This window comes from Hyla sarda, chromosome 12 (genome assembly GCF_029499605.1).
Source record: "Hyla sarda isolate aHylSar1 chromosome 12, aHylSar1.hap1, whole genome shotgun sequence".
NCBI lineage: Eukaryota > Metazoa > Chordata > Amphibia > Anura > Hylidae > Hyla > Hyla sarda.
The window spans coordinates 37,890,026-37,914,533 of NC_079200.1; the positions used below are offsets into that span (position 1 = coordinate 37,890,026).

General features: G+C 43.3%; 1 protein-coding gene across 2 annotated transcripts in view; it reads right to left on the minus strand.

Moving 5' to 3' along the window:
* The window catches only part of ITGA3 (integrin subunit alpha 3), a 102,593-nt gene that overhangs the window by 4,147 nt on the left and 73,938 nt on the right, over nucleotides 1-24,508 (minus strand). For both annotated transcript variants that reach the window (XM_056547894.1, XM_056547895.1), the window contains exons 12-22: nucleotides 24,362-24,498; nucleotides 19,903-20,049; nucleotides 18,321-18,418; nucleotides 11,501-11,666; nucleotides 11,354-11,422; nucleotides 11,189-11,268; nucleotides 9,011-9,088; nucleotides 3,772-3,874; nucleotides 3,504-3,680; nucleotides 2,004-2,099; nucleotides 705-818 (exon numbers count right to left, since the gene is read on the minus strand). In XM_056547894.1, coding sequence (XP_056403869.1) covers nucleotides 705-818; nucleotides 2,004-2,099; nucleotides 3,504-3,680; nucleotides 3,772-3,874; nucleotides 9,011-9,088; nucleotides 11,189-11,268; nucleotides 11,354-11,422; nucleotides 11,501-11,666; nucleotides 18,321-18,418; nucleotides 19,903-20,049; nucleotides 24,362-24,498 — 1,265 coding nt within the window. The remainder of the gene's footprint in view (nucleotides 1-704; nucleotides 819-2,003; nucleotides 2,100-3,503; nucleotides 3,681-3,771; nucleotides 3,875-9,010; nucleotides 9,089-11,188; nucleotides 11,269-11,353; nucleotides 11,423-11,500; nucleotides 11,667-18,320; nucleotides 18,419-19,902; nucleotides 20,050-24,361; nucleotides 24,499-24,508) is intronic.

The window sequence follows — 24,508 nt, forward strand, 5'->3', positions numbered from 1 at the left end:
CAGAGACAGCAAACCTTCTTGCCACAGCTCACATTGATGTGCCATCCTGGATGAGCTGCACTACCTGAGCCACTTGTGTGGGTTGGAGACTCCGTCTCATGCTACCACTAGAGTGAAAGCATCACCAGCATTCAAAAGTGACCAAAACATCAGCCAGGAGGCATAGGAACTGAGAAATGGTCTGTTGTCACCACCTGAAGAACCACTCCTTTATTGGGGGTGTCTTGCTAATTGCCTATAATTTCCACCTGTTGTCTGTTCCATTTGCACAACAGCATGTGAAATTAATTGTCAATCAGTGTTGCTTCCTGAGTGGACAGTGTGATTTCACAGAAGTGTCATTGACTTGGAGTTACATTGTGTTGTTTAAATGTTCCCTTTATTTATTTTAGCAGTGTATAAGTGTGCCAAAAAACAGACTCATACCCACTCCATGTCCTACCATTCAGGATCTGAGCACCTGGAGTTGCCCTAAGGCTGGATTTACACATACGGTAGTATTTTGGTTACTATTTAGTCCTCAGTTTAGAGTTAAGTTTGGTCAATATTTTTAGCCAAAACCAGGAGTGGCACAAACACAATACAAACTATGATAGAATGATTTGCACCTATTTCTGGTTTTGGATACAAAACTACTGCCCAAAATACTACATGTGAACCCAGCTACAGAAAAAATGAAGAATTAATTCAGCAATATTTCTCACCTCTAAGAATGTGCTGTTCCACACTCTTGCACGCACAGTAATACTGGCTTCCATCTCCATGCCAGTCAAAGGGCATTCAAAACGCACACAGTTGGCACCTCCACCCCTACACCTCTGTAAACACAATGCAATCGATTAGCATACAGGTAAAAGCAGAGAATATACAAGCAATACAATTAAGTTTTTGCAATGCCAAAAAACACTTTCCCTGCTAAGTCAAAAAGAACATAAGAGAACATAAGTATGGAGTCCAGAGGTTCCCACCAAGAAGAAATGCTCATGTTCTGGGCCACCAGAGAAAATACAAAGTATACCTTAAATGGGCACTGTCAGATACAAAAGCTTTCAATTGCCTTCATCAGAAAATTTCATTTCAAGCTGAAAAAGCCAGTCAAAAGACAGGCCACTAGGGGTCCCCTCCCGGCTTGGACACATACCAGCTCGGCGTGTCCAGCGGTCATCACCTACGTCACGGACCCAGTGGTGTGATTGACAGCAGGTCCAGGGTAAGTAAATAACTGCACTGCCTGTGTGGTGAAAACTCCTGCTTCCCTCTAGTATTTTTTGCCATATAAGATGCACTTTTGGGGGGGGGGGGGGGGGGTAAAGTTGGTGTGTCTTATATGGCAAATACACATTAAAACGGCGGGGACACGTGAGTATTACCTCCTATACCAGTGGTCTTCAACCTGCGAACCTCCAGATGTTGCAAAACTACAACTCCTGGCATGCCCGGACAGCCGTTGGCTGTCCGGGCATGCCAGGAGTTGTAGTTTTGCAACATCTGGAGGTCCGCAGGTTAAAGATTCATGCTTTAAAATTGGGTGCGTCTTATATGGCGAAAAATACGGTATGCTGTGAGTGCTAGGATCACACGGGAATCAGCTCCCGGGATCGGCGCCATCACTATTTAGCCCTCTCTCCACTGATCACATGTCCGCCCGCCACCACCGCTCACATGTCCGCCCACCACCACCGCTCACAGGGTGGAGACCTGCACAGTGAGGCCACGCCCCCTCCCTTGGAGAGAAATTCAAGTGAGTAACATTAAAAATGTAATAAAAAAAGGTGCTAGACACATAAAAGTTGTATGTACATGGTCAGGATTAGGTACTGAGTAATATATATATATTTTTAATTCTTGGATCTGACGGGTACACTTTAAGTCTGATGGTCCCTTAATACAGATAGGATAGGAGTATTAAATGGGTCAATCCCATCCTCCTATGACAAACACTGAACTATCCAAAAGTTTAATGTGAGATTTCAGTACATTGACATTCATGTGCTGTTTCTTACCAGTACAGTATTTGGTCTTTTAACAGCTGGCAAAACCTGTATATCAGGCAAATCAAACTTTATGGTATCTCGCTTCCTTCTTCTTCCATCAGACAGCTAAAGAAAAAAATACAAGTCACTTAGACAGAGCAAGACCACGGACAACAGCTTGACAAATAAACAGATAGAGTACATATTGCGAGTACTCAATTTCAGAGGAGAATGCGTAATTCTTCATTTTGCCTGTGGAGGCGCTGCAGGATAATTGCACTTACTGTTGGTTACAGTCAATGCTGAAAGATAATCTTCTGTGACTAAGGGGACTGATTATAGTGAATGACCGCTTTTACTATTTGTTACCAAATCCTGTTGTTGACAACTATCTCATGTGTATGGTGGGTTCCTAATTCTCCCTTAAAGGAGTTCTCTAAGCTAAAACTTTTAAACCCTGCTGTGCCCGGGCTGTAAAACTATACATAATAAACTTTCACTTACCTGCCTACGACCCCCTGTTCGGATATCGCCGCCCGTGCTCCGGTCCCTGTCAGCTTCCTGCGGGTCGGTGACTTCACTCTGCGCTCAGCCTATCAGCGACAGCAGCAATGTCCCGTCGTGGCCGCTGATAGGCTGAGCGCAGATTGAAGTCACCGACCCGCAGGAAGAGGAAGCTGACAGGGACCGGAGCACGGGCGGCAATATCCGAACAACAGGGGATCGTAGGCAGGTAAGTGAAAGTTTATTATGTATGGTTTTACAGCCCGGGCACAGCGGGGGATAAAAGATTTCAGTTGGAGATCTCCTTTAACAGATGATGTTGGGGCATAGGACAGCTGGATCTGATGGGGCACTCCGGAGGAAAAAAAATGTTTTCAAATCAACTGGTGCCAGAAAGTTATACAGATTTGTAAATTACTTCTATTTTAAAATCTTAATCCTTCCAGTACTTATCAGCTGCTGTATAATACAGAGGAAGTTGTTTAGTTCTTTTCTGTCTGACCACAGTGCTCTACCATGTCAGGACCTCTCTGGGGCAGGAGGAAATCCCCATAGAAAACCTCTCCTGCTCTGGACAGTTCCAGACAGACGGACAGAGGTGTCAGCAGAGAGCATTGTGGTCAGACTGGAAAGAAATACACAACTTCCTCTGGAGCGTACAGCAGCTAATAAGTACTGGAAGGATTAAGATATTTATCCTGAAGTAATTTACAAATCTGTATAACTTTCTGGCACCAGGTGATTTGAAGACATTTCTTTCCCTCCGGATTACCCCTTTTAACCATCCAATCCTTTTGTTCTTGCTGCCACCAGTGGTGTCTGGCAGTGACTTGCTTGCCTCTCCATAATAAAACACATGCTTGCTTAGGCAAGGTCCAGAGAAATAGCTATGGCCCATACAAGCTATCACCTCAGTCTATATAAGGAAAAAGCTTATAAATCCAAAAGATCCAAATATACTATTACTATGTCCGCTTGTAACTAGCCCCAGACATCCCCAAAATGATTCCCAGAATAAAGGCTTACTGTGAGGTGTAATGGGTCAATGATGTCTCCAGCGGGCCGGCACTGTGTCTGGTTTTTGGTTTTCACCAACACTTCCGTAAGGTATAGAAGCCATTTCCCATTGGTCACTTCGTACGGCCAATCCACGGCTAGGATTAGGGACACCAGATTGTTGAGGGGCTCACCCTCATTTTTAACCTAGGATACAAAGTTCATAATGTTATCTTAATGGCTTCCATTGCCAGACCCTGTTCTGTGATATCCAGTCCATACACCAACCGTCTCTCACCATGAATACAAACTCCACAGGGCTTCCCACATCTTCTGGCGTCTTCATGGCCGATTCCCCCATCACTTGGCCACTGAAATAGGTCTGTAGATTCTGAGGAAGCCTGTGTACCCCATCATAAAGAGTAAGGAAGAAGACTTTGTTATTTAACCATAAACGGCACTAATAATATGTCCTCCCGGCCAATGTTAGGCTCCTTTCACACTACGAGTATTCAGCCATTATTAAACATGCGTTTTCTGTGTAAAAGCAGATGTATAATAACGGATGAAGTAACGGATGAATAATGTCTGTCAAAATAACGGGCATATTCATCCATCAAGACCCGTTATAACATCACTCATGTACGGTCGTTTTACACCTCTACCTACAGACTCCCACAGCCGGGACTACTACTCCCATCATGGAACAGACCTTTTTCCATAATGGGAGTTGTAGTTCCCCGGCTGCGGGAGTCTGCCGGTGGCTGGGGAGACTACATTAGTGTTTGTACTACAACCCCCATCATGGAACATACTCTGTTCCATGATGGGGGTTGTAGTACAGGGGCTGAGGGATTGATCGCACTGATGCGATTAGAAGTAATTAAACAGGGGAGCGGGCAGCATGCTGCGCTCCCCTGCGATCTACCATGAATGGCTGGTACCCACGAATGGCTCCCAGCAGGGTTTTCAAATTGGGGAAAGATATAAAGAATTGCTAGGGGGGTTGGCCACAGCACTTCTATTACCCCCCTCAGCGCATTTATATATGTTACCCTGCAGCGCATTTATATATGTCCCCCGCAGCACATTTATATATCTTACACCCCCCCCCCCCCCCAGCGCTATCATAAGCCTCTGGCAGCCCTATGAATGAAAAGTATTCTTTCAGAAAGATTTCATAGCGCTGCGAAGGCATTTGATTATAGAAGCGCTGTGGGGGCCAGACATATGGATATATGTCTGACCCCTGCAGCGCATCTATTTACAGATGCCGCTGCAGTGCTATGAATGACAAGTATTCTACAGCAGCGCATCACACCGGCCAGATGCGCTGCTGTAGAATAGTTTTCATTCATAGCGCTGCCAGGGGCTTATGATAGCGCTGCGGGGGGAACATATATAAATGCACTGCGCGGAGAACATATATAAATGCGCTGCGGGGGGAACATTTATAAATGCACTGCGGGGGGCAAGATATATAGAATCGCTGTGGGGGCCATATATTTTATCCCCCTCCCTCCCCCAGCGATTATATATCTTTACCCACTGCAGCGCTTCAATTTGAAAACCCTGCCGGCAGCTCAGAATGGCTCCTCGATACCGGCCATTCAGGGCTCCTGGCGGGGAATTTAAAAATGAAAGTACAGTAAATACATAGTACATCTCTGGGGAGCGCAGCATGCCGCCCGCTCCCCTGTTTAATAACTTCTAATCGCATCGGGTCTCAGAAGTGAGACCCGGTGCGATCAATCCCTCAGCCCCTGTACTACAACCCCCATCATGGAACAGAGTCTGTTCCATGATGGAGGTAGTAGTACAAACACTAATGTAGCCTCCCCAGCCACTGGCAGACTCCTGCAGCCGTGGAATTACTACTCCCATCATGGAAACAAGTCTTGTTTATGATTGGAGTAGTAGCAGTCCCTCAGCACTGCAGGAGTCTGCTGTTGTCACCTCTTCTGAGTATGCTCAGAAGTAGTAACGGATATTATAAAACAGGTGCAGATGGATTACATAAAGATTATACGTTTCTTGTGACGGAAGAAAAATTAGTGCATGTGCCATTTTTTCTTCCATCACAATTAACGTCCGTTATTCATGACGGGCTATAACAGGTCATAACGGATAAAAATACCATAGACTTGAATGGGATTTTGTAATGGACGTTTAACATCCTTTTTTAAAGCTTTTCTAACGGACATTTATAACGGATCTTTTAGCAGATGAATTTTATAGCGTGAAAGGGGCCTAAGGGGTGGCTCCATCCCTGATATTTTATCTACTACATGAGCTGCATATAAACTGCACTTTAAAACTTCATACATAACAATCTTTATTCACAGTCCCGTCCCTGCTACTAACACTAACAAGTACTTTATAAAGCTGCTTTCACACCACGTTTTTGCAGTACAGTTCCTGTATACGTTTTCAATGTGAAAACCGTACGGAACCGTATTGAAAACCGTATGCATTGACTCTCCATTGAAAACCGTATGCCAAAAGATGCATCAGGTTGCATCCAGGTTGCGTCCGTTTTGCAACTTGTACGGTTTTGTCAGTTTTTTTCCCATACCCGAAACCGTAGCCTACCACGGTTTTTGGTCCGGGTGAAAAACCGTATTAAACCGTATAAGTTTTTTTTTTTTTAACATGGGAGTCAATGTGAACCGTACAGAACTGTATGTACGTACGGTTCCATCCGGTTTTCACCATCCGGTTTTTGACTTTGCAGAGTTTTTTTTTACTTGGAATTTCAATCAAACAAGTGAAACTTTATTCATAATGGCGTGAAAAGTTAAAAACGTATACGTTTTTTTCTTAAAAAACGGATGCAACCGGACATCATTTTTTAAACCGTATACGGGTTAAAATTTGCACACACGTTTTAATACAGTTTAGTCAGGTTTTGAGGAATCAGTTTTTCATCATAAACCTGATACGGGAACTGTGTTGCAAAAAGGGGGTGTCCTCATAATTTCTCCACAGTGAGGTGCTGATACAAATGGCTAGGTGACATGTAATACTACATTTCCCCAAAGCAGGAGGAATAATGAGCTGCATGAAGCAACAGGTTTAAATAGCCAGACCCTCGGGGGTGGATTTATCGCAAGAGTCGAATTCAATGGACCACCTATAATCTTAAAATATGTTGAATTAAAACATCCCATAACACAGTGTTTCCCAACCAGGGTGCCTCCAGCTGTTGCAGAACTACAACTCCCAGCATGCCCAGACAGCCTTTGGCTGTCTGGGCATGCTGGGAGTTGTAGTTTTGCAACAGCTGGAGGCACCTTAGTTGGGAAACACTGCCATAACTACACCAAACTGTTTATCAAAGTTTCAGAATCAATGTAAAATGAATGAGTAATCTAGTGTGAGTCAATTCCAGTGTCACAGTGACACATCTGTTTTACTGCTGGTGACAAGATAAGCAGGCTACATCACTGCTGTGTTCAAAGAGGTATTCCCATGTCAACATTTCAGGCATATCCACAAGGGATATAAACCAACGATTGAGGCCAAAACCAAAGTACACCATACCAATGTTTGGTGCTATTGTAACAATTAGAGTACCTAATCAAAAGTGCACCAAACTCACAAGACTTCATATGAAAAATACCTTTATTGTTTACAATTTAATAGGACAACATTAAAAAAATCAGCAGCAGTCAGAAGAAAAAGAGACTCCGAACAGAGAATTAAACATGTCCCAGTGGTACATGGGATAAAAATCAGAAAGTTATATAATTTGGTCAACATGTGGTACCATGTATAAAGTAAACTAAATAGGTCCACATATGGTGTCTATTTTAGGACATCGTCAGTTGTCAGCTGTACCTCCGTCCTCCGTCAGGCAAAACAGCGTCCTGCCTCCTCCCTCGGACCAATCGCCGTCAGTTGTCAGCCGCAACTCCGTCCTCTGTCAGACAAAATAGCGTCCCGCCTCCTCCCTCGGACCAATCGCCTTCAGTCGTCAGCCGCAACTGCGTCCCCCGTCAGGCAAAACAGTGTCCCGCCTTCTCCCTCGGACCAATCGTCGTCAGTCGCAACTCCGTCCTCCGTCAGGCAAAACAGCGTCCTGCCTCCTCCCTCGGACCAATCGCCGTCAGTCGTCAGTCGCAACGCCGTCCTCTGTCAGGCAAAACAGCGTCCCGCCTCCTCCCTCGGACCAATCGTCGTCAGTCGCAACTCCGTCCTCCGTCAGGCAAAACAGCGTCCTGCCTCCTCCCTCGGACCAATCGCAGTCAGTCGTCAGTCGCAACGCCGTCCTCTGTCAGGCAAAACAGCGTCCCGCCTCCTCCCTCGGACCAATCGTCGTCAGTCGCAACTCCGTCCTCCGTCAGGCAAAACAGCGTCCCGCCTACTCCCTCGGACCAATCGCCGTCAGTCGTCAGCCGCAACGCCATCCTTTGTCAGGCAAAACAGCGTCCCGCCTCCTCCCTCGGACCAATCGCTGTCAGTTGTCAGCCGCAACTCCGTCCTCCGTCTGGCAAAACATCGTCCTGCCTCCTCCCTCGGACCAATCGCTGTCAGTTGTCAGCCGCAACTCCGTCCTCCGTGAGGCAAAACGGCGTCCCGCCTCCTCCCTCGGACCAATCGCCGTCAGTTGTCAGCCGCAACTCTGTCCTCCGTCAGGCAAAACATCGTCCCGCCTCCTCCCTCAGACCAATCGCCGTCAGTTGTCAGCCGCAACTCCGTCCTCCGTCAGGCAAAACGGCGTCCTGCCTCCTCCCTCGGACCAATCACCGTCAGTCATCAGCCGCAGCCCTGTCCTCCGTCAGGCGAAATGGCGAGTTGCAGCTGACGCCTGACAGAGATTGGTCCGAGGGAGGAGGTGGGGCGCTGTTTTGCCCGACGGAGGACGGAGGTACGGCTGACGATGTCCTAAAATGGACATCGTATCCACACAACATATAAGTATATGCACCTTACCCTAACATCTGTAAACCCAGTAGACTTATGTAAACAAAGAGACATATGCAGTAGTATGGCACTATAGTGTCAATTGGCCGATGCCCAGAACAGTAATATATGGGACAATGGATGAAATCCATACACAGCTGGAGAGCTAAGCAACCTCCATTATGGTAGGAGCATTGATTGTCCTTGTTGGAAACAATTTACATAACAAACTGTCCATACATCCAGTCACCTGACATAGTGCCATACTCACATAGTGTTGGGAGCCTACCCCTACGCCGCTTCGCTCACTCGCTTCCTCAGGGAGTTTTTTAAAGTTGTCCTTTTAAATTATATATCCACATATACAGCATAGCTCCATATAGCCAAACAGAGCTGGTGGTACCAGCATAAACAGACATTTATGGCATATCATGTGGGATTGCCATAAATGTTGAGATGGGAATAGTCCTTTAAATGTCTGGTGGATGCCAAAGGCTGTAGAGGTATATCGAGCCATTCCAGCAGCCACAAAGCCCACTTAACCTGTTGCATTGTTTTCTAAAAATCCATCAGCCCCCAGTAACACGTTACAGGTAACATCTCTCAATAGCTTCTATTTTAGGGATACTTACACAGATAATGAAGTCTTTAAGGTGTAGTCTACCAAGAAGTCAGCATATTCCTCCTCCAGACCAGGCTGTTTACTCAATCTGAAAAAAAAACACAGGGAAACTCAGCTGTATCCTTTAAAGGGGTACTCCAGTGCCCCAGCATTCTGAACATTTTGTTCAGAACGTTTGGAGCGGGCTGCCGTGATCATGATGTCATGACCACACCCCTTGTGATGTCACGGCCCCTCCCACAGACATGAATGTATAGGGGTTTGTGAATTGTTCTGTATAGTGTATCCCTATTTTTTCTATTTATGCGTTGGGGGCTTTGCATGTACACTGTTGGTATTTATTGCTTCTATAGTGTTCCGGGGTTTACGGTTGGGGTGCGGATATACTCTTCTGTCCCCTTCTCCTATTACTTGCCCACTCCTATGGTGAGTGTGTTCTATCCACAAATATAGGGTTACTCCGGTGGAGATTTCTTTTTTCCAAATCAACTGGTGCAAGAAAGTTAAACAGATTTGTAAATCCTTCTATTTAAAAATCTTAACCCTTCCAGTACTTATCAGCTGCTGTATACTACAGATATACTACAGAGAAATTTGCGAAGTTCTTTCCAGTCTGACCACAGTGCTCTCTGCTGACACCTCTGTCCGTGTCAGGAACTGTTCAGAGCAGGAGAAGTTTTCTATGGGGTATGATTCTAATCGGGGCAGTTCCTGACATGGACAGAGGTGTCAGCAGAGAGCACTGTTGTCAGACAGAAAATAAATTCACAAATTTCTCTGTTTTATACAGTAGCTGATAAGTACTGGAAGGATTAAGATTTTTTAATAGAAGTAATTTACAAATCTGTTTAACTTTCAGGCATCAGTTGATTTGAAAACATTTGTTTTCTACTTGTTTCCACCAGAGTTCCCCTTTAATTATATAGGATTGCACATTCACTATATTGACCATATCATATCTGCTACTTTTCCTCTTGTATACCTTTTCAGCCACAATCCATGTATTCTGTATTTCTATGATATGCCATTGCTTCTATTACCAGATATAATATTTTAAGACTATATCTGGTGTAATACTTTTTGGTTTCATGAATGGAGGGGGTGTGGCATGACGTCACGAGGGGCGTGATGTCACGACCACTGCCGCCGGAACCTGGCGTTTGTTTAGAACACCGAGTGCTGCGATAGATTGCAGGGGCACCAGCGGCAGGACCCCTGCGATCAGACATCTTATGCCCTATCCTTTGGACAGGGGATAAGATGTTTAGCAGCGGAGTACCCCTTTAAAATACCCCATAGGGTGGACCTAATGATGAAATTCCATATTTGATATTTCTACTTCATGTGTGAACACTGACAAGAGCTGATCAGTCCAAGTAAACAAGGTAAAGTTGACTTGCTCTTATACGCATATATTTCTTATAATCCTTTTATATACAGTATGTGTTGTGTATGTGTTGCAGAGCTTTGTGTGTGTCTGCAGAAGAACCTGGGTTATGTGTTTGTTCTCAGTAGAGCTGTGTTTGTGTATGTGCATCAGGATTGTGTATGTGGGTGCAGCAGAGCTGTGTGTATATAATAGGCAGCAGAGCTGTGTGTATGTGGGTGCAGCAGAGCTGTGTGTATATAATAGGCAGCAGAGCTGTGTGTATGTGGGTGCAGCAGAGCTGTGTGTATATAATAGGCAGCAGAGCTGTGTGTATATAATAGGCAGCAGAGCTGTGTGTATGTGGGTGCAGCAGAGCTGTGTGTATATAATAGGCAGCAGTGCTATGTTTAATGGTTGTCAGTTTGTTACTGCATAAAGCGCAAATCCTATGATATTGCAGCGGAAGGATATGTTGTTGCTTGCTGCTAAAGTGAGCAGTCTACAGAATTGCAGGAAATCTGTATACTGCTTGCGCAGGAGGATTATTTCTAAACCAGATAACCCCTGTAAGATATACAGACCACACAATGGCTAGAACCAAAGGGCTGCGGCTCCTGTGAGCTTGTCAGCTATATTTAGGAGGCCTATCCTCACCTCTCCTGAATAAAAGGAGGGTAAAGAGCATGGCCCTAGCTGAGCACCATGGTCCCTTGGTTTTAGTTATAAGCTGGGGTCATACCTTTAGACCCACATTTTAATTCACTTTCTACATGTGCAAAACAATGCACTTTGATTCACGTTTTCCTCCAAATTCCTTACGTGGACAGCTGGAGTGCAGTGGTCACCTCTCTGGTTTTCAAGACAATTCCAATTGCTTCAAAAACGATGTCAATCTCAGCCTAAAGAAATCAAAGATAGGTAACAATATGGCAGCACTGCCTGGACATAGTCAGCAAACAGCTAGATTACAAATACACGACTTACCCTTTGGTTCCTTCGAAAAGGATTCCCAAGATTACACAAGACCGTACCTTCAAAGGTACAGAGTCCAACCTATCAAAAGAGCAATACAGTTATCGTATAGTATATACCTGACACGGCGGTATATAACACCAAAGCACTAAAACTTACTGGTCGCACTGAGGAGTACAAAAGTTCCTCTGGAAAAGTGACATTTAACATGGCTTCATGGGCATCATCAGCCGAGGAGGCGGCAGTAGGGGAATTGGTCACAATTATTCGAAGGTGCAACCTCTTCACATTTTTGTCGTAATAGAGAATCTGAGTTCCATTCACTCTGTGGGGAAGAATCCAAAAAGTTATATATAGTATTAGGAGGGAAAAAAATGGTAGAGGTTATATGTTGTAATAATAGGATATAAAGGGGAGGTTATATGGAGTAATAGGAGGAGATATAGGGGAGGTTATATGGAGTAATAGGAGGAGATATAGGGGAGGTTATATGGAGTAATAGGAGGAGATATAGGGGAGGTTATATGGAGTAATAGGAGAAGATATAGGGAGGTTATATGGAGTAATAGGAGGAGATATAGGGGAGGTTATATGGAGTAATAGGAGAAGATATAGGGAGGTTATATGGAGTAATAGGAGGAGATATAGGGGAGGTTATATGGAGTAATAGGAGGAGATATAGGGGAGGTTATATGGAGTAATAGGAGGAGATATAGGGGAGGTTATATGGAGTAATAGGAGGAGATATAGGAGAGGTTATATGGAGTAATAGGTGGAGATATAGAGGAGGTTAAATGGAGTAATAGGAGGAGATATAGAGGAGGTTATATGGAGTAATAGGAGGAGATATAGAGGAGGTTATATGGAATAATAGGAGGATATATAGGGGAGGTTATATGGAGTAATAGGGGGAGATATAGGGAGGTTATATGGAGTAATAGGAGGAGATATAGAGGAGGTTATATGGAGTAATAGGAGGAGATATAGGGAGGTTATATGGAGTAATAGGAGGAGATATAGGGGAGGTTATATGGAGTAATAGGAGGAGATATAGAGGAGGTTATATGGAGTAATAGGAGGAGATATAGAGGTTATATGGAGTAATAGGAGGAGATATAGGGAGGTTATATGGAGTAATAGGAGGAGATATAGGAGAGGTTATATGGAGTAATAGAAGGAGATATAGGAGAGGTTATATGGAGTAACAGGAGGAGATATAGGGGAGGTTATATGGAGTAATAGGAGGAGATATAGGAGAGGTTATATGTAGTAATAGAAGGAGATATAGAGGAGGTTATATGGAGTAATAGGAGGAGATATAGGGGAGGTTATATGGAGTAATAGGAGGAGATATAGGAGAGGTTATATGGAGTAATAGGAGGAGATATAGGGGAGGTTATATGGAGTAATAGGAGGAGATATAGGGGAGGTTATATGGAGTAATAGGAGGAGATATAGGAGAGGTTATATGGAGTAATAGGAGGAGATATAGGAGAGGTTATATGGAGTAATAGGAGGAGATATAGAGGAGGTTATATGGAGTAATAGGAGGAGATATAGAGGAGGTTATATGGAATAATAGGAGGATATATAGGGGAGGTTATATGGAGTAATAGGGGGAGATATAGGGAGGTTATATGGAGTAATAGGAGGAGATATAGAGGAGGTTATATGGAGTAATAGGAGGAGATATAGGGAGGTTATATGGAGTAATAGGAGGAGATATAGGGGAGGTTATATGGAGTAATAGGAGGAGATATAGAGGAGGTTATATGGAGTAATAGGAGGAGATATAGAGGTTATATGGAGTAATAGGAGGAGATATAGGGAGGTTATATGGAGTAATAGGAGGAGATATAGGGGAGGTTATAAGGAGTAATAGGAGGAGATATAGGAGAGGTTATATGTAGTAATAGGAGGAGATATAGAGGAGGTAATATGGAGTAATAGGAGGAGATATAGGGAGGTTATATGGAGTAATAGGTGGAGATATAGGGGAGATTATATGGAGTAATAGGAGGAGATATGGGAGAGGTTATATGGAGTAATAGGAGGAGATATAGGGGAGGTTATATGAAGTAATAGTAGGAGATATAGGAGAGGTTATATGGAATAATAGGAGGAGATATAGGAGAGGTTATATGGAGTAATAGGAGGAGATATAGGGGGTTATATGGAGTAATAGGAGGAGATATGGGAGAGGTTATATGGAGTAATAGGAGGAGATATAGGAGAGGTTATATGGAGTAATAGAAGGAGATATAGGAGAGGTTATATGGAGTAATAGGAGGAGATATAGTGGAAGTTATATGGAGTAATAAGAGGAGATATAGGGAGGTTATATGGAGTAATAGGAGGAGATATAGGGGAGGTCATATGGAGTAATAGGAGGAGATATAGGGGAGGTTATATGGAGTAATAGAAGGAGATATAGAGGAGGTTATATGGAGTAATAAGGAGATATAGGAGGGGTTATATGGAGTAATAGGAGGAGATATAGGAGAGGTTATATGGAGTAATAGGAGGAGATATAGTGGAAGTTATATGGAGTAATAAGAGGAGATATAGGGAGGTTATATGGAGTAATAGGAGGAGATATAGGGGAGGTCATATGGAGTAATAGGAGGAGATATAGGGGAGGTTATATGGAGTAATAGGAGGAGATATAGGAGAGGTTATATGGAGTAATAGGAGGAGATATAGGAGAGGTTATATGGAGTAATAGGAGGAGATATAGGAGAGGTTATATGGAGTAATAGGAGGAGATATAGTGGAAGTTATATGGAGTAATACGAGGAGATATAGGGAGGTTATATGGAGTAATAGGAGGAGATATAGGGGAGGTTATATGGAGTAATAGGAGGAGATATAGGAGAGGTTATATGGAGTAATAGGAGGAGATATAGAGGAGGTTATATAGAGTAATAGGAGGAGATATAGGAGAGGTTATATGGAGTAATAGGAGGAGATATAAGGGAGGTTATATGGAGTAATAGGAGGAGATATAGGAGAGGTTATATGGAGTAATAGGAGGAGATATAGGAGAGGTTATATGGAGTAATAGGAGGAGATATAGGAGAGGTTATATGGAGTAATAGGAGGAGATATAGAGGAGGTTATATGGAGTAATAGGAGGAGATATAGGGAGGTTATATGGAGTAATAGGAGGAGATATAGATGAGGTTATATGGAGTAATAGGAGGAGATATAGGGGAGGTTATATGGAGTAATAGGAGGAGATATAGAGGAGGTTATATGGAGTAATAGGAGGAGATATAGGGGAGGTTATATGGAGTAATAGGAGGAGATATAGGAGAGGTTATAAGGAGTAATAGGAGGAGATATAGGGGAGGTTATATGGAGTAATAGGAGGAGATATAGGGAGGATATATGGAGTAATAAGAGGAGATATAGGAGAGGTTATATGGAGTAATAGGAGGAGATATAGGGGAGGTTATATGGAGTAATAGGAGGAGATATAGGGGAGGTTATATGGAGTAATAGAAGGAGATATAGAGGAGATTATATAGAGTAATAGGAGGAGATATAGGGAGGTTATATGGAGTAATAGGAGGAGATATAGGGAGGTTATATGGAGTAATAGGAGGAGATATAGGGGAGGTTATATGGAGTAATAGGAGGAGATATAGGAGAGGTTATATGGAGTAATAGGAGGAGATATAGGGGAGGTTATATGGAGTAATAGGAGGAGATATAGAAGAGGTTATATGGAGTAATAGGAGGAGATATAGGGGAGGTTATACGGAGTAATAGGAGGAGATATAGGGGAGGTTATATGGAGTAATAGGAGGAGATATAGGAGAGGTTATATGGAGTAATAGGAGGAGATATAGGAGAGGTTATATGGAGTAATAGGAGGAGATATAGAGGAGGTTATATGGAGTAATAGGAGGAGATATAGGGAGGTTATATGGAGTAATAGGAGGAGATATAGATGAGGTTATATGGAGTAATAGGAGGAGATATAGGGGAGGTTATATGGAGTAATAGGAGGAGATATAGAGGAGGTTATATGGAGTAATAGGAGGAGATATAGGGGAGGTTATATGGAGTAATAGGAGGAGATATAGGAGAGGTTATAAGGAGTAATAGGAGGAGATATAGGGGAGGTTATATGGAGTAATAGGAGGAGATATAGGGAGGATATATGGAGTAATAAGAGGAGATATAGGAGAGGTTATATGGAGTAATAGGAGGAGATATAGGGGAGGTTATATGGAGTAATAGGAGGAGATATAGGGGAGGTTATATGGAGTAATAGAAGGAGATATAGAGGAGATTATATAGAGTAATAGGAGGAGATATAGGGAGGTTATATGGAGTAATAGGAGGAGATATAGGGAGGTTATATGGAGTAATAGGAGGAGATATAGGGGAGGTTATATGGAGTAATAGGAGGAGATATAGGAGAGGTTATATGGAGTAATAGGAGGAGATATAGGGGAGGTTATATGGAGTAATAGGAGGAGATATAGAAGAGGTTATATGGAGTAATAGGAGGAGATATAGGGGAGGTTATACGGAGTAATAGGAGGAGATATAGGGGAGGTTATATGGAGTAATAGGAGGAGATATAGGAGAGGTTATATGGAGTAATAGGAGGAGATATAGGGGAGGTTATATGGAGTAATAGGAGGAGATATAGGGGAGGTTATATGGAGTAAAAGGAGGAGATATAGGGGAGTCTATATGGAGTAATAGGAGGAGATATAGGAGAGGTTATATGGAGTAATAGGAGGAGATATAGAGGAGGTTATATGGAGTAATAGGAGGAGATATAAGAGAGGTTATATGGAGTAATGGGAGGAGATATTGGAAGGTTATATGGAGTAATAGGAGGAGATATAGGGGAGTCTATATGGAGTAATAGGAGGAGATATAGGAGAGGTTATATGGAGTAATAGGAAGAGATATAGGGGAGGTTATATGGAGTAATAGGAGGAGATATAGGGGAGGTTATATGGAGTAATAGGAGGAGATATAGGAGAGGTTATATGGAGTAATAGGAGGAGATATAGGGGAGGTTATATGGAGTAATAGGAGGAGATATAGGAGAGGTTATATGGAGTAATAGTAGGAGATATAGTGGAGGTTATATGGAGTAATAGGAGGAGATATAGTGGAGGTTATATGGAGTAATAGGAGGAGATATAGGGAGGTTATATGGAGTAATAGGAAGAGATATAGAGGAGGTTATATGGAGTAATAGGAGGAGATATAGGGAGGTTATATGGAGTAATAGGAGGAGATATAGGAGAGGTTATATGGAGTAATAGGAGGAGATATAGGGGAGGTTATATGGAGTAATAGGAGGAGATATAGGGAGGTTATATGGAGTAATAGGAGGAGATATAGGAGAGGTTATATGGAGTAATAGGAGGAGATATAGGGGAGGTTATATGGAGTAATAGGAGGAGATATAGGAGAGGTTATATGGAGTAATAGGAGGAGATATAGGAGAGGTTATATGGAGTAATAGGAGGAGATATAGGGGAGGTTATATGGAGTAATAGGAGGAGATATAGGGAGGTTATATGGAGTAATAGGAGGAGATATAGGAGAGGTTATATGGAGTAATAGGAGGAGATATAGGGGAGGTTATATGGAGTAATAGGAGGAGATAGAGGGGAGGTTATATGGAGTAATAGGAAGAGATATAGAGGAGGTTATATGGAGTAATAGGAGGAGATATAGGAGAGGTTATATGGAGTAATAGGAGGAGATATAGGGGAGGTTATATGGAGTAATAGGAGGAGATATAGGAGAGGTTATATGGAGTAATAGGAGGAGATATAGGAGAGGTTATATGGAGTAATAGGAGGAGATATAGGGGAGGTTATATGGAGTAATAGGAGGAGATATAGGGGAGGTTATATGGAGTAATAGGAGGAGATATAGGGGAGGTTATATGGAGTAATAGGAGGAGATATAGGAGAGGTTATATGGAGTAATAGGAGGAGATATAGGAGAGTTATATGGAGTAATAGGAGGAGATATAGAGGAGGTTATATGGAGTAATAGAAGGAGATATAGAGGAGGTTATATGGAGTAATAGGAGGAGATATAGAGGAGGTTATATGGAGTAATAGGAGGAGATATAGAGGAGGTTATATGGAGTAATAGGAGGAGATATAGAGGAGGTTATATGGAGTAATAGGAGGAGATATAGGGGAGGTTATATGGAGTAATAGGAGGAGATATAGAGGAGGGTATATGGAGTAATAGGAGGAGATATAGGGGAGGTTATATGGAGTAATAGGAGGAGATATAGAGGAGGTTATATGGAGTAATAGGAGGAGATATAGGGGAGGTTATATGGAGTAATAGGAGGAGATATAGGGGAGGTTATATGGAGTTATAGGAGGAGATATAGGAGAGGTTATATGGAGTAATAGGAGGAGATATAGGGGGGTTATATGGGGTAATATGAGGAGATATAGGAGAGGTTATATGGAGTAATAGGAGGAGATATAGAGGAGGTTATATGGAGTAATAGGAGGAGATATAGGGGAGGTTTTATGGAGTAATAGGAGGAGATATAGGAGAGGTTATATGGAGTAATAGGAGGAGATATAGGAGAGGTTATATGGAGTAATAGGAGGAGATATAGAGGAGGTTATATGGAGTAATAGGAGGAGATATAGGAGAGGTTATATGGAGTAATAGGAGGAGATATAGGAGAGGTTATATGGAGTAATAGGAGGAGATATAGGGGAGGTTATATGGAGTAATAGGAGGAGATATAGAGGAGGTTATATGGAGTAATAGGAGGAGATATAGGGGAGGTTATATGGAGTAATAGGAGGAGATATAGGGGAGGTTATATGGAGTAATAGGAGGAGATATAGGGAGGTTATATGGAGTAATAGGAGGAGATATAGGGGGGTTATATGGAGTAATAAAGAGATTGTAAACAAAATGATATGGATCCGAGACCTTTGGTCACACGTGCCCTCACCTTGGCAGTGGTTCGGAGTTTGCCCCCAGGTATTCATACTTCATCTGTAAGTTGCTCCTACACACATTATCTGCTCCACACTCTTTCTGAAAGTGGATCTGAAAAACCATCGTGAACATTCTGCATAAGTTTAGAGTTTCCGTGTTGCACAATAACTTTTGCCTTCGGACTTATCCGTGTGGTTTGCCGAAGTGACATAATAAGCACCCGGACTATGACTATCCCACTTACATTACTAAAAAGGATACTATTGTGTCCCACATGTTCTCATGGCAACTGAGGAGTATTTGGGGTATTTTCATAAATCATGGAAAGAAAATGGAAAAAATATAATCCTCTTAATAAATAATGCAGTGTTGTACTCTGACTTTTCTTTATCCAACCAACATCACTTATTACCTATCTACCGGATAGAACAGTGCTTCCTAACCAGGGTGCCTCCAGCTGTTGCAAAACTACAACTCCCAACATGCCCGGACAGCCTTTGGCTGTCCGGGCATGCTAGGAGTTGTAGTTTTGCAACAGCTGGAGGCAAACTGGTTGGGAAACACTGGGATAGAGAATAAATGTAAGCTCATTGGGACCCCCAGAGATCTCGGGAATAAGGGACCTGAGTTTCCCATACAAATAGAGCAGTATTCACACATGTACCATTCTCAGCTATCTTTAGTTCCACAGGCAGTGAATAGAATAGAAATGCACACACATGACCACTGCTCCACTGAGACATGACACCCCTGCTCTTAAAGGGGTATTCCAGGCAAAACCTTTTTTTATATCAACTGGCTCCGGAAAGTTAAACAGATTTGTAAATTACTTCTATTAAAAAATCTTAATCCTTCCAATAGTTATTAGCTTCTGAAGTTTTCTGTCTAACTGCTCAATGATGATGTCACGTCCCGGGAGCTGTGCATGATGGGAGAATATCCCCATAGGAACTGCACAGCTCCTGGGACGTGAGTCATCAGAGAGCAGTTAGACAGAAAACAACAACTCAACTTCAGAAGCTAATAACTATTGGAAGGATTAAGATTTTTTAATAGAAGTAATTTACAAATCTGTTTAACTTTCCGGAGCCAGTTGATATATAAAAAAAAGTTTTGGCCTGGAATACCCCTTTAAGATCCATGGGGGGTCCCAATAGTCAGACACCCAGAGATCATACCTTTATCCCAATCCTGTGGATAGGTAGATACATTTTGTTGGTGGGACAAAACATTTAGCCTTTGCCTGAAGCAGAAGATACCAATTTCACTTACTAACATCCACAAGATGGCGCTTTAAGCTCATTAGACAACAATTTACAGTAATGATCTCCCTCTATCACTTCCATATACACTAAAACGAGGGTGCCTCCATCTGTTGCAAAACTACAACTCCTAGGGGTTGCAACAGCTGGAGGCTCCCTGGTTGGGAAACACTGCCCTAATAGGACATCGGCAGGCAACATCATTAAGACTATTGCACATATTTTCTCCCCCCTCCTATCACTAAGGATGGTGCACCACACCTCCTGTTATTTTACATGGGGCTGCTAGTTTTTGCATTAAAGGATTCTCACCTCCCCTGTTCACCCCCTTACCTCCAGTGTTTGCTCTGTGCTCTGATCTTGGTTAAGGATAGGGAAGTTGGCCAGGTTAACAATTTTATTGGGATTTTTCTGCTCACGCTCCAAAATATTATACTTTAGTGACACATGTATTGGGTGAAGCTTATCTCGGATATTTTCCTGGGATAAATAAAAATGCATGACGGTAAGACACAGAACTGGACAATAGTAAACATGGATGACATTTAAGGGTGCGTTCACACGCTTTTTGTTTTTGCGGGTTTTCCGCTGCATATTTGAAAGGGGGCTCTTCTCGGCTGTCCACAGCAGATTTTCCACGGAGGAATTTACGTTGCAGAAAATCCGCCGCAAGCCCCGTTGAAGTCAGTAGGGACTGCGGCGGATTTTCCGCAGTGTAAATTTTCCGCCGCGAAAAATCAGCTTCGGACAGCCGAGAACAGCCTGCCCACTTTCAAATACGCAGCGGAAAACCCGCAAAAACAAAAACCGTGTGAACGCACCCTAAGACAGGAGAAATAGGGCTCATTTACGCCTGGAGATATCTTGGGCAGAGATACCATCTGAAGCAGGCACAAGCAGAACAACCCGCCGCTGGGAGATGCACCGCCTCAATAGAGGGCAATACATTTCAGAGCGGATCCCACCAAAAAAATGGACAATGTTTATTCTTTCGGTGAAGTCTAAAGTCAAAAATTTCCGTGGCGGAACATCCCTAGTGTGAATGGTGCAGTAGAATCCTATTTAAAACAATGCAAGCAGAATTTAAGAGGGTTTTAAATAACATATGTACAAAAGCCTATGGCAGTGGTCTCCAACCTGCGGACCTCCAGATGTTGCAAAACTGGAGTTGTAATTTTGCAACATCTGGAGGTTGGAGACCACTGGTCTATGGTATAACTACACAGGCTAGGCAACTGCTCTGGAGCCCAGGCTGAACAGTTTCCATTCAGGCTGTCATTCAGTAAAATGACATTGTGCTTACCAAAAACCCACCACTAGGGGGAGCTCACTGCACATGGATTTAAAGAGCAGCCAGACAGTTGCTCATCCATATGCAGTGAGCTCCCCCTGGTTTAACTCTGAAGATCCCTAGCATGAGCTAATCTGCAATATCAAGAGATAACTATGGTTGACCTTACTCCCCACCAGTCCCACCAACATACATTACCATAGAGTAGTCACTCATTCCGCAGTACAACTGCTAAAGTCTGACCACAGCTTTCCCCTCATCACTATTTAGAATGCATGAATGCTCGGCCAGGTTGAGAGTTCATGTATATTGGGGGAATCAAGACAGATGGCTGTCAGGTATTGAAGATCTATGGCTAAGCCTAAGAGGGGTACTCTGCTGGAAAATATATATATATATATATATTTTTTGTAAATCAACTGGTGCCAGAAAGTTAAACAGATTTGTAAATTACTTCTATTTTAAAATCTTAATCCTTCCAGTACTTATCAGCTGCTGTATGCTCCACGGGAAGTTCTTTTATTTTTGAATTTCCTTTCTGTCTGACTACAGTGCTCTCTACGGACACCTCTGTCCATGTTAGGAACTGTCCAGAGCAGTAGCAAATCCCCATAGAAAACCTCTCCTGCTCTGGACAGTTCCTCACATGAACAGAGGTGTCAGCAGAGAGCACTGTGGTCAGAGAGAAAGGAAATTAAAAAAGAAAAGAACTTCCTGTGGAGCATACAGCAGCTGATAAGTACTGGAAGAATTAAGATTTTTAAATAGAAGTAATTTACAATTCTGTTTAACTTTCTGGCACCATTTGATTTACAAAAAATTCCCCCCAAAATTTGTAACCCGATTTCATCTGAGTAAGAATATACCCCATATGTGGATGTAAAGTACTCTGTGGGCAAACTACAATGCTCAGAAGAGAAGGAGCGCCATTGGGCTTTTGGAGAAAAAATTTGTCCGGAATTGAAGGCCACGTGTGTTTACAAAGCCTCCATAGTGCCAGAACAATGGACCCCCCCCCCACATTTGACCCCATTTTGACCCCATGTGACCTCACAGAATTAAATAAGGGGCGCAGTGAGCATTTACACCCCACTGGCCTTTGACAGATCTTTGGAACAGTGGGCTGTGCAAAGGAAAAATTAATTTTTTTATTTTCACGGACCACTGTTACAAAACTCTGTTCGACACCTGTGGGGCGTAAATGCTCACTGCACCCCTTATTACATTACATGAGGGGTGTAGTTTCCAAAATGGGGCCAAATGTGGGGTCCATTGTTCTGGCACCAGGGGGGCTTTGTAAACACACGTGGCCTTCAATTCCGGACAAATTTTTTTCTCCAAAAGCCCAATGGTGCTCCTTCTCTTCGGAGCATTGTAGTTCACCCGCAGAGCACTTTACATCCACATATGGGGTATGTTCTCACTCAGAAGAAATGGGGTTACAAATTTTGGGGGCTTTTTTCCTATTTTCCCTTGTGAAAATGAAAAATGTAGGGTAACACCAGCATTTTCCCATCCAACTTTAACGAAAATTCGTCAGACACCTGTGGGGTGTTAAGGCTCACTATACCCCTTGTTATGTTCCATGAGGGGTGTAGTTTCCAAAATGGGGTCACACGTGTGTATTCATTTTTTTTGCGTTTATGTCAGAACTGCTTTAATATCAGCCACCCTTGTAGAAATCAAAATTTAGGCCTCAAATGTACATAGTGCGCTCTCACTCCTGAGCCTTGTTGTGCGCCCGCAGAGAATTTTACACCCACATATGGGGTATTTCCGTAGTCACGAGAAATTGCGTCACAAATTTTGGGGGTCTTTTTTTCCTTTTACCTCTAGTGAAAATAAAAAGTATGGGGCAACACCAGCCTGTTAGTGTAAACATTTTTATTTTTTTACACTAACATACTGGTGTAGACCCCAAATTTACCTTTTCATAAGGGGTAAAAGGAGAAAAAGCCCCCCAAAATGTGCAGTGCAATTGCTCCCGAGTACGGAAATACCCTATATGTGGCCCTAAACTGTTTCCTTGAAATACGACAGGGTTCCGAATTGAGAGAGCACCATGCGCATTTGAGGACTATATTAGGGATTGCATAGGGGTGGACATAGGGGTATTCTATGCCAGTGATTCCCAAAAAGGGTGCCTCCAGCTGTTGCTCAACTCCCAGCATGCCTGGACAGTCAGTGGCTGTCCGGAAAGGCTGGGAGTTATTGGTTTTGCAACAGCTAGAGGTTCCATTTTAGAAACACTGCCGTACGATACGTTTTTTATTTTTATTGGGGGGGAAGGGGGGGGGGACAGTGTACGTGTGTGTATATGTAGTGTTTTACCCTTTATTAGGTGTTAGTGTAGTGGTGTTTTTAGGGTACATTCACACTGGTGGGGGTTTACGGTGAGTTTCCCGCTAGGAGTTTGTGCTGCTGCGGAAATTTTGCCGCAGCTCAAACTTGAAGCAGGAAACTCACTGTAAACTCGCCCCGTGTGAATGTACACTGTACATTCACATGGGGGGGGGGGGGGCAAACCTCCAGCTGTTGCAAAACTACAGTTTAGAGAACACTGTATAGTGGTCTCAAAACTGTAGCCCTCCAGATGTTGCTAAGCAACTACTCAACAGTTTCCGTAGGATTGCCGCACCAGGGAGCCGCACGTCATCGCCGCACCAGGGTGCCGCAACGCCATCCTCTGCCACCCGCCACCGAAGGTAAGTGGACCCCCAGCATCGGTCACCGTCGGTTCCCCCATTCTGCCTGGACTACTGTCGGTGGGCAGAACGGGGCAACCGAACTTTAACCCTCCCGTCCCCCGATCTGCTATTGGTCGGTCACTTCTGACCTACCAATAGCACCCCACTCCTATCCCTTCAGGGGGATCGTGGGTGTCTTGGACAACCCCCATCCCCCTTATTTTCTGGGTCACTGGAGACCCGTATTCACCAGCAATTTACGGCGATTGCCGACATGGGAAGGTTTCAGGACCCCCCAGGGCATTGGCACGGGGTGTCTGCTGATAGCTATCAGCAGTCATCCCAGTCCGGTCCCCGCACGGTGGGGACTGGAATTCCCACGGGCATACATATAAGCCCTTGGTCATTAAGTACCAGGGCGTCAGGGCATACCCGTACGCCCGTGGTCCCTAAGTGGTTAAGACACAACCATATTGAGAATAGGGGAAAAGTTTATTTTCCTTCCTGTTCCATCTCAAAAATCAACAATCTACTATGTAGTATCTTCACCACATTGGAGGAGATTTATCAGAACCTGTGTAGAGAAGGATTGGTGCAGTTGCCCATAGCAACCCATCAGATCGCTCCTTTTATTTTTCAGAGGCCTAAAAATGAAAGAAGCGATCTGATTGGTTGCTATGGGCAACTACACCACTCTTACTCTACACAGGTTTTGATAAATCTTACCTCATTTCATGTCATGTTGCCAGATATAATAGGTGTACATGAATATACCTCAATGTACATAAGAGTATAAAGCTATATAGTTCCTCACCAGTAACAGAAGCTGTAGATTTTGGCATTTGGTATCCGGCATTGAGAAGAATCCCTTGTAAACACTTCCAGCAGCCCCTAAGAATCGCACTCGAGAAGAACGTCTATCAGAGTCGGCTTCTATTGTGTACTGGAGAGCTACAGTGGT